Source organism: Apis florea, unplaced genomic scaffold (assembly GCF_048593485.1).
Source record: "Apis florea isolate Af1SG1 unplaced genomic scaffold, ASM4859348v1 contig_2293_pilon, whole genome shotgun sequence".
Classification (NCBI taxonomy): domain Eukaryota; kingdom Metazoa; phylum Arthropoda; class Insecta; order Hymenoptera; family Apidae; genus Apis; species Apis florea.
Window position 1 is genome coordinate 5867182 of NW_028256554.1, and position 15036 is coordinate 5882217.

General features: G+C 34.8%; 2 protein-coding genes across 3 annotated transcripts in view; both read right to left on the reverse strand.

The window, feature by feature from the left end:
- The window catches only part of LOC100867094 (uncharacterized), a 405878-nt gene that overhangs the window by 140087 nt on the left and 250755 nt on the right, over nucleotides 1–15036 (reverse strand). The window contains exon 5 of one of the 2 annotated variants that reach the window (XM_086903945.1): nucleotides 6010–6020. The exons of the other annotated variant lie outside the window; for it this stretch is intronic. Coding sequence (XP_086760071.1) covers nucleotides 6010–6020 — 11 coding nt within the window. The remainder of the gene's footprint in view (nucleotides 1–6009; nucleotides 6021–15036) is intronic. 2 annotated transcript variants of the gene reach the window in all.
- On the reverse strand, nucleotides 6664–7230 carry LOC147658272 (uncharacterized). Its single transcript, XM_086903517.1, has 2 exons — nucleotides 6910–7230; nucleotides 6664–6678 (listed from the first exon to the last, which is right to left on the reverse strand). The coding sequence occupies exons 1-2, from the start codon at nucleotides 7228–7230 to the stop codon at nucleotides 6664–6666; spliced, it is 336 nt and encodes a 111-aa protein (XP_086759643.1).

A 15036-nucleotide genomic window follows, 5' to 3' on the forward strand; every position in this document is an offset into this window, starting at 1 on the left:
AATGACACTCGAGTCGATCCGTATCAAATTTTGCGATACTCGTGAAATCTAATAAGAGGTTACCGCAACAAGCAATTGCTCGAAATTAGATAGCTTAGTGATTTAATTGGATATTAATTTAAAACCATTCTAAAACCGAGTTTTTAACAGATTCTTTTTTATAATTTGAACTTAAAATTCGATTAAAATTAAGGAAAACTTTGAAACGGTTTCTCGATTATTTTAATACGATTTGCATACGTTCTCCAGATATCGTCGTGTAAAGGAGAAGATAATTTTTTTAATCGTTTATCTATCGATCATTGGGAATCTTTCCTTTTAAACTGATTGTTCATTCATCTCGATACGACTTTCGGTTCTCGAGATATCGTCGTGTAAAGAAAAGAGTAATTTTTTTTAATCATTTACTATCTTTTACCTTGTCACTTATTCGGATATCTCGCTCACATTTTCGTTTCACTGACCTATTCCAAACTCTGGACAAGTGACGGACACAATTCGTAGAAAACTACGTACTACGCATTTCCAGGAAAAGATATAAATCATTCATACTTCGAATCGTTATATCTCGGCAACGAATTGAGATAAAACGAAAAGCGACTTCAATGGCATGGTCTTCTCTATTTTCTGAATGCGTTTCGATAATAAAATTTTCATATGTTTTCTTACATGAAAAATCGAAGTTTGTGACGAAAGCAATCTATTATTTAATAACTATAATGTAAAGCATATGTTCCCCGTGAGCTAATTAAGGAGGACGAGGTAATTTTGCGAAAAAAATTACCAAAGCTCTAATTACCATTCTGGCGAGATCGATAATTTTAATTAACAACGCTGTGCACATTTAATCGATCGATCGACGCAGGGGATGATTAAAAAAAAAATTAATTTCGAGAAGCGTCTCGCGCAAGAAGTCACGATCCCCCTTAATCGTAATCGATCGGGAAGGAAGAAGCATCGTGTCGTTGTTAATTATTCATTCTGCTCGTCGATTCCGAGGCGACGTTTAATGGATTCGTATTGACCTAAGCCAAATACTTGAATCAACCGTCATCCCTCGTGATTAAATGCTTTGCGCGCAATTAACGAGCCGACAATTAACTCGACCGACATTTCGATTGACCGCCGAATGTGCTAGCCGATTCGAAATTTTGCGCCTACGCGCAACTATCAATCCCGCACGTGTGTAATTCGATTGAAAAGAGTGATGATACAGTCTTGCACGCCCTTGATTCAGTGACTACGTTGTTGCTTCACAACAATTGTTCTGTCAAGTAGATCGAAAATTAAAGTAGAAACGCTCTATGAATCTTTCATTAATGTGTGGAACACGATTTTTCAAAATCCATTTCCTTCGTTTCGAAGTTATAAACTGTAACTAGTCTCAATCAAAGTTTTAATTTTAATCGTATGTTCTAACAGAGTGAGAATGAAATCGATAAATCTTCTATATACATTTACTCGACTAGATTCAGAGGTAGATGAATTTATATATAATACTAGAAAAAAAGAAATCAAAAATTTCTCGTATACTATGTTTGAACGTACGTAGCATACGAAACACGAGTTAAAATTCCTTGTTACGAATACGGATGTGGATAACGTGGCTCACTTTTTTTGAAGTAGGAAAAATTGTTTTCTTTTTTTTTCTTCTTTTTTTTTTTTTTCTTTGTGAGGGAAAAGAGGAAAGGTAGGCAAAAGCAGAAGCAGAAACCGCTAGGGACCGGATATCCCGCGAGCCTTAGCTGTCTCGTCGAGCTTAAAACTTTCATATCCTTTTTTTCTTTTTTTTCTTTTTTTTTTTCTTTTCGGTTGCTCTTGTTCCAGCGTGTAGGAACGTAGGGCGAAAATACATTTTTTGGTAAGTGAATTTCTATCTAATCTTGGCCAGTTTTAAAACATTCCAAGATATATTTTCATCGTGAAATATTTCTTTTTTTTTCCCCCCTTTTCCATAGACGAAAGATCGATTTAAACTTTATGATTCAATAAAATACAAGCAATGAAATTTAATGAAGCGGGATTTCTCTCGAAACGATGCCATTATGATTTTTTTTATTATGGTTTCCGTCATCTCTGGATATCTTTCTTTTTTCTTTTATACGTGTACATATTTTCTTCTTCACGTTTATCGAATAATCATATCGCGCGAAATATTAAAATTCTTTTTACAAGAAATATATTTACTTATGTTTTTACAAACCGTGAACGAGATTTTCAGCGTGTACGAGATTAAAGAAACGACACGTTGAATTTTTCTAACGTCACTCTTTTATTATTATTTCCATCGTTCGCCCTTGCATTTTACAAATTTACGAGATTTTTACGTGTTCGAAATAGCTCCGTTTCTCTAAGCCCAAAGTGCATCTAGAAAATAAACAGAGAACCCACCCTCTCCACCGAAGGGATGAAACGAATTCCTCGCTTTGAATTTCGTGGAACTAAGATGAATAAGGAAAGCTCATGCATGCTTAAGTATTTTTCAACTTGTACAGTTATACTTTAAAGCGGGGTGAAATGAGATCATGAATAAAATTTTGAACATTTTTCGATACGCTGTTTGTGAAATATTGAAAATTTCAAGCTTGCATGAATCTTCGTGATGATTCTATGAATATTACGAACATTCAAATAATCCTAGAAACATAGTGTCGTATGAAACAACGCAAGATCAATGTATTTTTCGAAAATTAATATTACAATCTAACTTCGTCCTAACCGAAATTAATCTGCTAAATTTAAGAAAATTTTCGTTGAATCAAAGATTTAAGGAAAAATTTATATGCAAATCTAATAATCTTTCGAGGCCTTTCGCTACATATAATTTCAATCGACAGTACCTCTCATTATCCAACGAGAATATTCATGAGATTCGAAGGTAGGAAATTATGATTCGTGTCTAAATTTTATACGAATAATTTCGAACGCATCCCTTAGTCCAGGATAATTATGCGTTTGTGGGGGAATCCTACCTGCTCCAGCCATTTCTATATATTTCTGTGTCTTGTCTATGCTTAAAGGGAAGGCCAGCGAGGCGGATGCAAGTATGGAAATTAAATTAGCTGTTATCTCAAAAAGAGGAGGGGCTAGACGTGGTAAATTAATCGCTACAAAGCCTTTGATAAGGACCAGGTTGCGGGAAAGGCCATCGTTTTCTTGGTAACCCTCCATGAACTATGGTTCTAAGGTAAAAAACTTCCTTCGACCCTTTATTTACCGCGAGTGCTTCGCCTTTTACCTTTTGCGAATCCTCGACCCCTTTGCAGGATAAAGGACAAGGGTTGCGAATAATTTTCGAAATTCATTGCTTAAGATAATTACTTTCGAAAGGTTGTTAGTAATTTTCAGAATTTTTATTTATTTATTTTATCATTTATAGAAGCAAAACTTGAAAATGAATTTATTAATGACTTTGATTCTCGTTTGAGAATGGAGGAAGTTGAATAGAGTAGTTTGTAATATGATTAAATTTGTTTAATATTTAATCATTAACCGTGATTGTTGAATATTAATTTTTTAATAATTAACGATACGGAGGGAGGATATTATAAAATTTGTTTAACATGATAATTTGTTTAACAAAAGAGAAGATAATTACAACAGTTGTTGTTACGCGTTTTAACGACAAGGAGTCAAAAACGAGAAGTTTTAATTAAAATTTTAACGAAGTTCTAACGAGTAAAAATGGTAAAATATTAAAATTTTGATATTTTGATTTGTTGATATTCTTCGATCATTCGAGGGAGAATCAAATAACGAAATTAACATTGATTTCATTGTTAATCAGATAGAATATATTTATGTCTTTGTTGCTATGTGTAATTTAATTTAATCGAACGATTTTATCGAATTCGTTTGACGGATAAAAAAAAATTTGATATTTAACGTGATTGTTATAAAATTGGAATAATTAATACACTTCAATTTTAAGAGTAGAAATTTCGTGAACGGGAAAAATATTTTTCTTTTGTGAAATGAACAATCGAATTTCACGCTTATATCGATTAACAAATTGATCGAATTAATTGAAGCGTATTTATTTCCAAAAATACTTGTATCTTGTTTAAATTGGTCCAATTATTAATGCCTGTAATTGCCAGTAATTGCCAATTAATCAAGAGCGATAAATTTTATTCAACAATCGATTTTATACCGATCATACTCAATTTAATTCTGTTTAAAATAATATTTGGATGTGACCGATAATTAAGATTTCATCATACTGCTATGTTTCATTATCCTAAGTATATAATACACAAATTTCATATATTCTTATATATTCTGTTTTAATCTCTTAAATTATAACAGAAATATATTTGTATTTAATCGATTTTAAATAAATTCGAAAAAGATAATTGTTCGAGTTATTTTGTTTATTTACGCGATTAATCGTAATTTATTCGAGGGAAGCTTTGTCACGTAAACGTAAGCGTTGTCATGTAATGGATTAAACATGGGTGATCTGAAAAGTCAACATGCTTTCCGATTTCATTATTGGGGCCGTGCATTCGGAAAGTTTGGAAAGCTGATTTTCCGTTGGAACATTCTGGAATTCGAGGTTATAACCGTACAGAAACTTTGGGAACTCGATGCATGAATGTATGAATAATTACTTGAAAATTACCAGAAAAACTTTCCGGATGAAATAATTCGTGAAACGACGTTATTCTATCTGATATCGCCTATCATATTTCTGTAAAATTTTAATTATCGATTCAAATTATCGCAAATTGCTTTAAAATACGTTCAAATTTAAATTGGATAATCTTTCAACTCGTTCAAATTATCGTAACAAAGATCAAAGAGATCACTCAAATATCAAACGAAACAATTTCTCCGATTGGTACAGATCAAAACTTATTTAATTAATAATAAATTGAAAATTATTATTATTACCTTATTGTATCAATCATACTGCTCATACTTGTACTCGCGTTTTATTACGTTATAATTCATTACCATACGTGTGTATGAACAATATCCATATTAATAACATAACACAATGCTATTATTTATTATCCATAATTAAAAGTACTAACGACATAATACACGAACAAATAATTATTGCATAATATCATAATAATATCGTTTAATATATTCTAATTAAAGTATATTTCGTCGATCCGCAACAACATAAAATATTTCAAAATTATCTTTCCGTTTCACAAATTATCATAAATTTTCATCAACGATATAACATATATCGTAATTCTCATTAATTCTCGTTAATATCATAAATATTCATTAAATCCTAAAAAAAAAAAAAAAAAAAAATTAAAATCGTAATACACTCTTTCTTTGCTACGAGATTGATTCAACTATCTATTTCCAAAAATACAATCTTAATCTTTTCCTCTGAAAAAAAAAAAAGAAAACTATGGTTTCAGAAATTGTACGACGACTCGTTCGACCACTTCACCATAAAATCGTTCGAAACTTGTGAAATTCGTACGTGCACAGGAAAAGGTATGGATGTCAGGTGTGGGAATATTGGAAGGACATGGAAAGCCCTGAGGCACGAGAAGACCACGATACCAGGTTATAGAAGACGCTTCGATGGATTTCTCAGCCACGATCACGTCTTTGGACAGATCCCCCCCGTTTCTATCGCGATTCTGGATAACAGGTTCGCTTCGATCCGATTGACTCGGAACCACTTACGTAGATTGCTTCCCTTCCGATCCCCGATGCGAGCCACTGCATTTTATGCTTTCTTCTTAACTGTTTGTTAATTTTATGCTATACTTGGGAGATGGAAGAATTTTTAGAATTGATTTTTATCATGAAGAGGCAAATTGCAACCGACTATATTAAATAATAAAGTACGTATTTTTATGTAGATTTAAAATCGAACGTGAAGTCATAAGAAAAATGTTAACATTAAGAGAAGTTTCGAAATGAATTTATATTATTGAAGAAACGAATAATCAGCTAAACTAACAAATTAATTGGTAATAATTTCAATTTCGCGATAAAATATGTTGCATTTGTTGAATCGATCAATATCACTTCCAATAAAACTATAATAATTTACAAAATAATTTGCAACCAGTTATATCTTTTTCTACCTTTGAAACGTTTAATTTGATTAACGCTAACATCATCAATGCGTAAATCTCTTTGGAAAACATGTAAAAAGAAACGAAACGAAGTATTACGTCGTTTACGATCGGATGTACAAATCTATTGGGAGAAAAAAAAAAAGCAAAAGTCCGTCGAATTATTTCGACCGCGGTGTTTTCGACTTTCTACTGCGAATTTCCGGTTAAATAAATTCAAATACGCTTGATACGACCGAGTGAACCGGACCAAATGAATTCGACCAAACTATCCTCAAACTGTGCCGCTTCCGATTAACTCCCCCAATTCATGATCTTCTTCGTTCACAATACCTTCGAGTATCGATTAAAAGTTTCGCAGTTTCGATCTGGACAGCCACGCGTAACCGGAAATTATGCAAATAGGAGAAAAATATCTCGTAGTTCGATAAGATAGCATTAACGATATCATTGGAGAATTAAAAAAAAAAATATATAAATATTTAAAGAAAACACAACAATTAGATTAGACACTTTTATCAAAAAGCACCGTTTAAATTTGTACAAAAGATACGAATAATTATTCCTATCGTAACATTTAAAATTAGATTTCTTTAAACTAAATTTAAAGATTGATTTTCTATTAAATGAAGTTAAAATAAGCAGAACGTTGAAATAATATTTCTTCCTTTTTTTTTAAATCAATTTTTATACAAGTTATAATGCAAACGCGAACGATTTAATATAAAGTTAACACTTCCCTAAAAAAAAAGAAAAGAAAAAAGAGGAAGAAAACAATAAGAAATATTCGAATAAAATATCATTCAAAACGAAATCCTGAAAAAAAAAAAGAGAAAAAATACGCCCCTACCTTGTGCTTGGTCCGATGACGATGATAATGGTTGGGCCTCGGGTGCTCGACAACGACGTGCTCGGAGGTGGTGGGCCCGAGGGTGGGGGTGTTGACCCGGGGCGTACGAGAATGATGGCGGCCGGACTGGGGCGGTTGCTGTTGACTCCTCTTCGGCGACTGTTGCTGCTGCTGTTGCTGCTGTTCCCTGTGCGCCTCGTGGCATCGACACACCGTCGATCCACCCCCGCCCCCCGATGCCCCTCCGCCCCCTCCGAAGGAGCCACCTCCGCTTAGAGCCGCCGCAGTCAGCTTGCTGGCGTAATAATACATCGCGCACATTTATCCGGCGAGAGCTTAACACCACGGCCTGCACGCCACCTCACTGCTGTCATCACTGACGTTAGCGATGACGATGATCGACCGTGTTTTATGCGCGCTGCTTTTTAAGGATACGCCTCACCCGGGTAAACCACCCTTTCTCTCTCTCTCTCTCTCTCTCTTTCTCTCTCTTTCTCTCTCTTCAACGAGAGTTTACGTTTTGAAACGAGCGTCGAATTTCACGGATCAGATAGGATCTTTGCTCTTGTTATTATTGTATTGATGATTCAGTACGTGTTTATCATCTGTTTATCGGTCGAGTGCTCGAAGAACTCCTCTTGTAAGAGCGATTATACAGATTGTTGTTGTTTCTTTCTAAAGGCTTCGTGTACGACGTATATACGTATATGAGTGAATGTATGGTTTCGAAGAATCGTTGGGTTTTTTCTCTTCTAGGCAATTCTTGCGACGCAACAAGGCACTGGCTTCTTTCTTTCGAATTTTTAGGCGGACGTTTCGATGAATTCTCGGGTGGGCGGGTCAAGCGTAGAGGAACGACGAGTTTGGTCCCGAATTTTCGTTCTTCTTTTTTTCAATTCTTGTTCTGGAATACGGATGGATGATGCATCGCAGGCGGGCTGCCGAGGAATCATCCGTTTGTTGAGTCCATTCACTTTTTCACGCGCGTTTAATCAATCCTGGATATCGTATTTACACTGTTAAATTATGAAATACTTGGAAATTGTAAAATGCACGCGATCACGAACGAGAATTATTCGCGAGTAGGTACGCGCGTAGTTGAACGTGTCGCGGTCGAGGCACGACTGAAAACCGCGCTCGTGTTGAATCTCAGGTAAACAATCGTAGGACGAATTCGTGGAAAGTTTTATTACTGTCGTCGACATATTAATGTCGTCGACAAACTTGTTTCTATTATTGTTCGGTATTTATGCTTTGTTACAGGCTTCGTTTTATTAACCTCGTGTTAATTATTAAATTATTTACGCTAAAAATTTACACATATTTATACATACGTGTAATATTAAATTAAATAAATTCTCCGCAGGTTTTTTTAAAATTGTAAAAGAAGAAAAAAAGAATCTGTGATATCGATCAATTTGTTTTCTTCGATAATATTCGATAATTATTCGTATCGTAACATTTAAAATTAGAGTTTTTTAAACTAAATTTAAAGATTGATTTTCTATTAAATGAAGTTAAAATAAGCAGAACGTTGAAATAATATTTCTTCCTTTTTTTTTTTTTAAATCAATTTTGTACAAGTTATAATGCAAACGCGAAAAATTTAATATAAAGTTAACACGGGTTTGAGGAGAGTTTGCACAGTCAAAACCTGTGCACACGGTTATCGACATGGGCAAACAAAATCACTGTGAATGAATACGGTGTGTGAACTTTAATTTCGAAAATAATCTAAACTGTACTCAAAATATTTGCCGGCACGTCGACCACGCTGTTTCGGAGACAGCGTGAATTGACGTTATATAAATCGATGTTGGAATTCAGTTTAATATTAAATATCTCGTCGATAAAATAATATTTCAGAAATGATATAACAGTTTCTTATTATTATATTTTATTTCAACGAATTTCTAAAATCAATTATTTGATTTATTTCATTCGATGTTTAATTAAAAATTCGTAACTGTATTAATCTTTCGGTTTACAATTTAATTCAATATCGATTAAACCAAAAAAAAAAAAAATCCATTTCATTCAAAGCTTCGTATATAAATCAATCAAAAATGAAATTACAAATACTATTAATATTCCATTAATTTCAGAGATGTTATTTTCACAGACCAAGAGTGAATCTCTACGAAACATCATCACACATTTTTCTTTTTTAATCTCCCATTCAAAATTCATAATTATAAATATTCGCAAATTTTCACTATTTCGATTATAATATCGTGTATTTCCATGTTCCAGATTTATTTTATCTGTCCATAAAGCAAAAAGAGAGTAACTGTCCGTATCAGTTGGGATGGGCACCGATCGTTCGATATCGATCGGTCGAAAAAGGAGTATTGTTTATGACGTATATATACGTCCACCACATACGCCTCTATTTACAGAATCGGTCTATATATCGAGCAGAGGGGGTTGGGCCACTGTTAAAATCCCCGTAAATCTTCTTCTCCATAAAAGTCGAATGAATTGCGATCGTACAAAGCGGAGCGGCATTAAAACACCGCTTGGAAATCCAACCTTCTCTCTATGATCTGTCTCTCGCGTAAATATCGCGTGAAACTCACTAAAAAAAAAAAAAAAAAAAATACGATTGGTCAACTCTCGTCACAGTTAGAACAGAGAGTTGACAAACGATTTCATCTAATATTTATATCCGATGAAAGAGGGGAATTGGCTCGCGTTATTTTCTTTTTCAAAGACAAATGAGAACATAAATTTTTAGATATTATTTTCTTGACTCATTCAATCGTCTTGTTGAACATTGGAATTTGATATGAAAAATTTATAATCTTTTTCATTCCCAGCATCGATTTTGGTCGGACATTCGGATCAAGATTTGAGTGATAACAATTATATGGTATACATATACAGAAATATCTTGATAATAAATTTATCTGTGAATTTGGGATGGTAGATCGATTCGAATTTGGGGCAACTTATCAATTTATAGAAACCTTCCTCTAGAAGAAATTGTAAATTCTATTATAAAATGTTATAGCAGTCGAGGAAAGGTAAGATTGTTTTAACAATTAAAATCTATTAGGGAGAATGACGTAGATCAAAATCAGTATTGTAACGATGCGGCTTCGTTGGGTAGCCTTGAGAGGAGTATAAGGGTTGATCGACAGAGAGAGTTTGAGAGTTCATCGAATTTATCGAAGGAATTGCTATTAATTGGCCCATAGGAAACGTTGCGTTCCTCCTTTTCTCGATAATTTTATGAACATCCTGATGGATTTAATATTGTGCAATAATTCTATCAAAACGTTAATAACTTATCAATACATTTAAAAAAAACCTATCCATTTTGAATATAATCCATTCAAATTATCATTTATTACACGAATCCTGTTAAAATCTATACGTAAATCGTCAAAATTTTATATTTCATGTTATAACATTTATAAATAATAAATATTCATATTAATGCACCGCATATTGTATTATTCATTGTATTATTATTCCTTTTTCCATACTTCGGTATCGGCTTATTATACACAAATATAAAACGAGAATCGAATCAGTTCGATCCTGTTGTACCTTCAATTAATAAATAATAATGCACGATCGACGTCTAACCGAAACGTGCATGGTGAATCAATGAATTGCATATTGAAATATTTCCACGACGATATCCCAAAGGAGAATGTACGTAAACGACATGTCTTTTCGCGTGTCGATTGTGCCACACGAGTCGTTGCCAGTCGTTAGTTATCTCTCGGATGAGACTGCATTATTCGATTTCGATGTCGAGTAATTTATTCGATATTTGCTCGACGCAGTGAATTGGTAACTGCATATAATAAATTTTTGCTCGATGTTAATCCTGTTAATTATATTGAATAATGTATCGTTGAAACGAAACATACGGAAATAGGAGATCGTTAAATTCCAAATGTTTAAGTTGCAACGTAACGTTTATCGTCTTATTATTTATCGTACATTCGTTAATTGGATTTACGAACTGTTTGGAATTACGGAAGAAGAATTAATATATTTATATCAAAATGACAAATTGTCAATTGATTTGAACGGAACAATATCATCGTTGAACGAGCAACTCTCGTTCTAGCCAGATATTAGACAATCACGAGGTACATTATCGTCTCAGGGGATACGCTATGCGTGAGAGCATTACGAGATAATGCTAATATGTTACCAAGTGTCATGATCGAGCCCATGTATATATCGTCTATGACAAGTTATTTCATACTTTCCCAACAACTTATAAATAACAATTTAAAACTAATTTCGATGCGAAACTAACTTCAAATAAATTTACTCATTTAAAGCGTATAATGTAATAATTGATAATACAAAATATCCACGTAACATCTATTTAAAATTGTCACTATTCCAATTGCCACTATTTATCTCTCAGGCATCCAACAACGAAATTAACGAATTCACTCGCGAAACTCGATACCTCGAATTCCTTAGGAAATCTCACGTTGAAGATCTACCGTGTGAGAGATATATCATCTCCTTTCCACGACGTGCAACTTGGGTATTCGATCATTCGATTACCCGTGTAAAATACACCGCGAAGAGACACGGTGTTCCTCCCCCTCCCAAAGGATTGGGAATCGGGCAACGACGATTGACAATATCCCTCCAGAGCCAGGGTTTATCGATAGATCTCGAGCTCATGGCATCAATTAATTATCGAAACAGTGACCGCGCGGTCATAATTATCCATTCGGCCGCCTCCCTGCCCGTATTTATAGGATATATGCGTGCATCGAATGCTCCGGCTATTTGTGGCCATCCAATCGCAAACACATCGGCCCGATGTTCAATTTTACTAATTACGTACGACGCGGTGAAAATTCGTTCAACGAATAAATATATCGTGATGCAATTAAAGGCGCGTAATACCCGCCTATTATTGGCAGAGATTAAGGGAATATTGAATTGTCGGAGTGCAAAAGTATGTAGGTCGATTTCCCGTATTCGCGTAAGAGATAATTATATCGATAATTATTGGGATAATAGTCGTTGCGATACGTTATGAAAATTTATGAGAGGGATATATGCGTCGTGAAAAACGATATCTTGATAGATAATTATTTTTAAAATGATTTTTATTTTAAATAAGGGAATAAATTTTAAGAGGATTATTAAATTATTAGCCAGTTCAATACTTTTTAATGATAAGATACTTTTATTCCCAAAATATATTTTTTTAATCTCTGTTAGACGAATTTATTTCAAATTTTATATCTATTTATGGTTGTATATCTCGTTATCGAGATAGAAAATTCTGGTAGAATTTTAAAATAAGCTTCGTTGTACGCGTTTCATAAAAATTGTTATGGGGAATATCTAGCCGTAACAATGCGATATTTCGGTAATAAAAATTGCGAAAAATTGGATTCGAGGCTGAACTCGCGAAAATGCGCGTAGAGCGCAATGAAAATGCGCAGTTTTTATATCGGGCGAGCGATATTAACAGAATATTTATACGTTCACCGTACAAATATCGCAATTTGCGTAACATCTGTTGCATATGGAAAAATGCATAGCGATATTAGCAAAAATGTTCGCAAAAAAAAAAATATATATGTATGTGCTCGAAGCCATGGCCTCTTATATTGTAAAAGAATGTAATCGGCGCCATTTCTGCGTGGAAACATTTTGCTTGAAAGTTAACGATAGCGCAGAATTAATTTTTCGATGGAGCTGTGATTATAGTCGTAAATAGCGTAAGATAAATATTTAGAATACAGAAAATTTGAAGTTTTTATTCTTTTGTAAAAATTCGAAATTGGAAAGAATTAAAAAGTTATCTGACGAAGTAACTTCCAAACTGAAAAATGCCAATTATTATTTTTGTTTGCGGATCCTGAATGGAGTTGAATACACGTGAAAAATATATTTATTAATCCGGATAAAATTTCAAAATAAAAAAATATATATAAACGGACAGTTAATACAAAGTGTGATGAGTGTCAATTTTTTAATCGTTTAAATAAATTCGTGGCCGATCAATAAATACACAGGTATCAATTTTACAATTTTATTTATTAAAGAGAAACGTTGCCAATTTGTTTCCAAAACGTTCATCCATCTATAGAGATCTTTTCTTTTTTTTTTCTTTACAATTTGTACGTTCGACATCGTGAAATTTAATGCAACTGTGTGCGAAAATATTTTCGTGCAAAGTATGAAAAAAGAAAAAGAAAAAAAGATGAGACAGTTACAAGCGATAGTCCCGTTAATAATATCGACGTTTATTCGGTTAAAAAATATTTTCTGGAATATCGTTCAGCGGTTCGTAACGAGGTTAATTCGTAATTTCGTTTACACGGTCCTTACGAGGTTGGACAGGAAACGGCTCGGCTTGAAAAAGGGGACGGGTGTAAAATTAGAGACGAGGCGGAAAATAGGCTAGTTATGGCGAGGCGAGAGTGAAGAGAAAAGAAGAAAAAAAAAAAAAAAAAAGAGGGGACGGTATGATGGAAACATGTTGCGCTGTGCAACGACTATATAGTTTGACACGAGACAGAAATATGGCGACGCGATTTTTTTCGGATGAGAATGTAAAAAAAAAAAAAAAAAAAAAATATACATATCACGATAAATTCTTCGAATTTCAATGTTCTCGTTCGCTTCCAAGTTTTAGATAATTCATTTGATCGAAATCGCTTCAATAAATGATAGCAATAATAACGATCGAAAGAATTATCTATCTTCATCTTTATATTTTCAAAGTTATGTTTTAAAGTTATACCTATTGCAAAAACGAACGAGATTAAATACGATCTCATTTTTTCCTTTTCATATTATAAATTTCGTCGATTGCTATTATTAGAAAACTCTTCATCTATCCGTTTCAATTTTTCTCTCGTCTAAAAGAAATTACGAATCTAATCCTCTAAAGATAATCTCCCTCCCTCCCTCTCTCTCTCTCTTTCTTTTCTCCTCAAAAAGAGAGAGAAAAAAAAGAAGGAAAAAAAAAAAAGAAATTCTCATTCGAAGAAATTGGCTGAAACGAGAGTGTCCGAAATAGGGCACAGGGTCAGGCCAGGGATCGTTTAGAGAGTCGAAACAGCCGCCAATCGAGAATTCGAGCCGGTGGAAATTCAGGGGAACGCGTACACCGTCACAATCGCTAATGAGGTTAATCCGCGATTCCGTTTACATTTTCTCGTTCACGAGGCACGAAACGAACCCGAGCCAGTCGGCTCGTTCGAGGAGAACAGTTGAGAGAAACAGGAGGAAGAAAGAGAGAGGAGAGCCCGCCGCGTAAAGTCGGGGGGGGATGGGTTGGCCGGAGGACGAAAGAGGAGGGGCGAAAGATGTAAAGCAGGACGCAAGGGTGGAGAAAGAGGGAGGGAGGGAGGGGGGGAGGAGGGGTAGTAGCGAAAAATTAGGAACGAGCTGCGATGGGAATAAGAGCAGTGTGTTACCCTGTACATCGTTTCGAGTGCGCTGCACTCGAATATACCCTCTCCAACCACCCTCCACCACGTCCCTCGTACCCGCCACTCGTCGCGACCCAAATGAAACTTCGTCCTCGCTCCTCGATCAGTCGATGCGCGTATCTGCGTGTCAAACGTCGTTTTTCATCCATCCACCCCTTCATCCATCCATTTTTGTCCGATTACCCCCCCCCCCTCGCTACGACGTGTCGCTTTCTCTCTCTCTCTTAGATTTCTGTTAACTCTTCGATGATTATGATTCTTCTGTAACTGTGTTATCGTCACATCTGTGCGGATGATGGCTCGTGTCGATCGCGATATCATCGAGCTTCGAACGCCCTTTCAATAGTTCAACCCTTTTGGTGGCGGGATGCGATGAAGATTTCGAATATGGTCTATGGTCTGTAGGTTAGAATGGGGGTTGCCTCTTTGTCGAATCGAGGTTGAGTATTTGGACGTGATGATTTTCAACCCTCTTGGTATCGCGGAGCTTTCGAATTGGAGGTATAATCGGGGTTAGAACGAGGGTTGGTTCTTTGTTGAATCGAGGTTGAGTGTTTGGGTGTGATGATTTTCAACCCTCTTGGTATCGTGGAGCTTTCGAATTGGTATAATCGGGGTTGATTTTTTTTTTTTGTTGGATCTGAAGACCGAGCGTTATATACCATCTTTGACGGTAATTACACGA

Coding starts and splice junctions, on each gene's coding strand:
- LOC147658272 (XM_086903517.1), bottom strand. CDS start 7,230: ATGTGCGCGATGTATTATTACGCCAGCAAGCTGACTGCGGCGGCTCTA.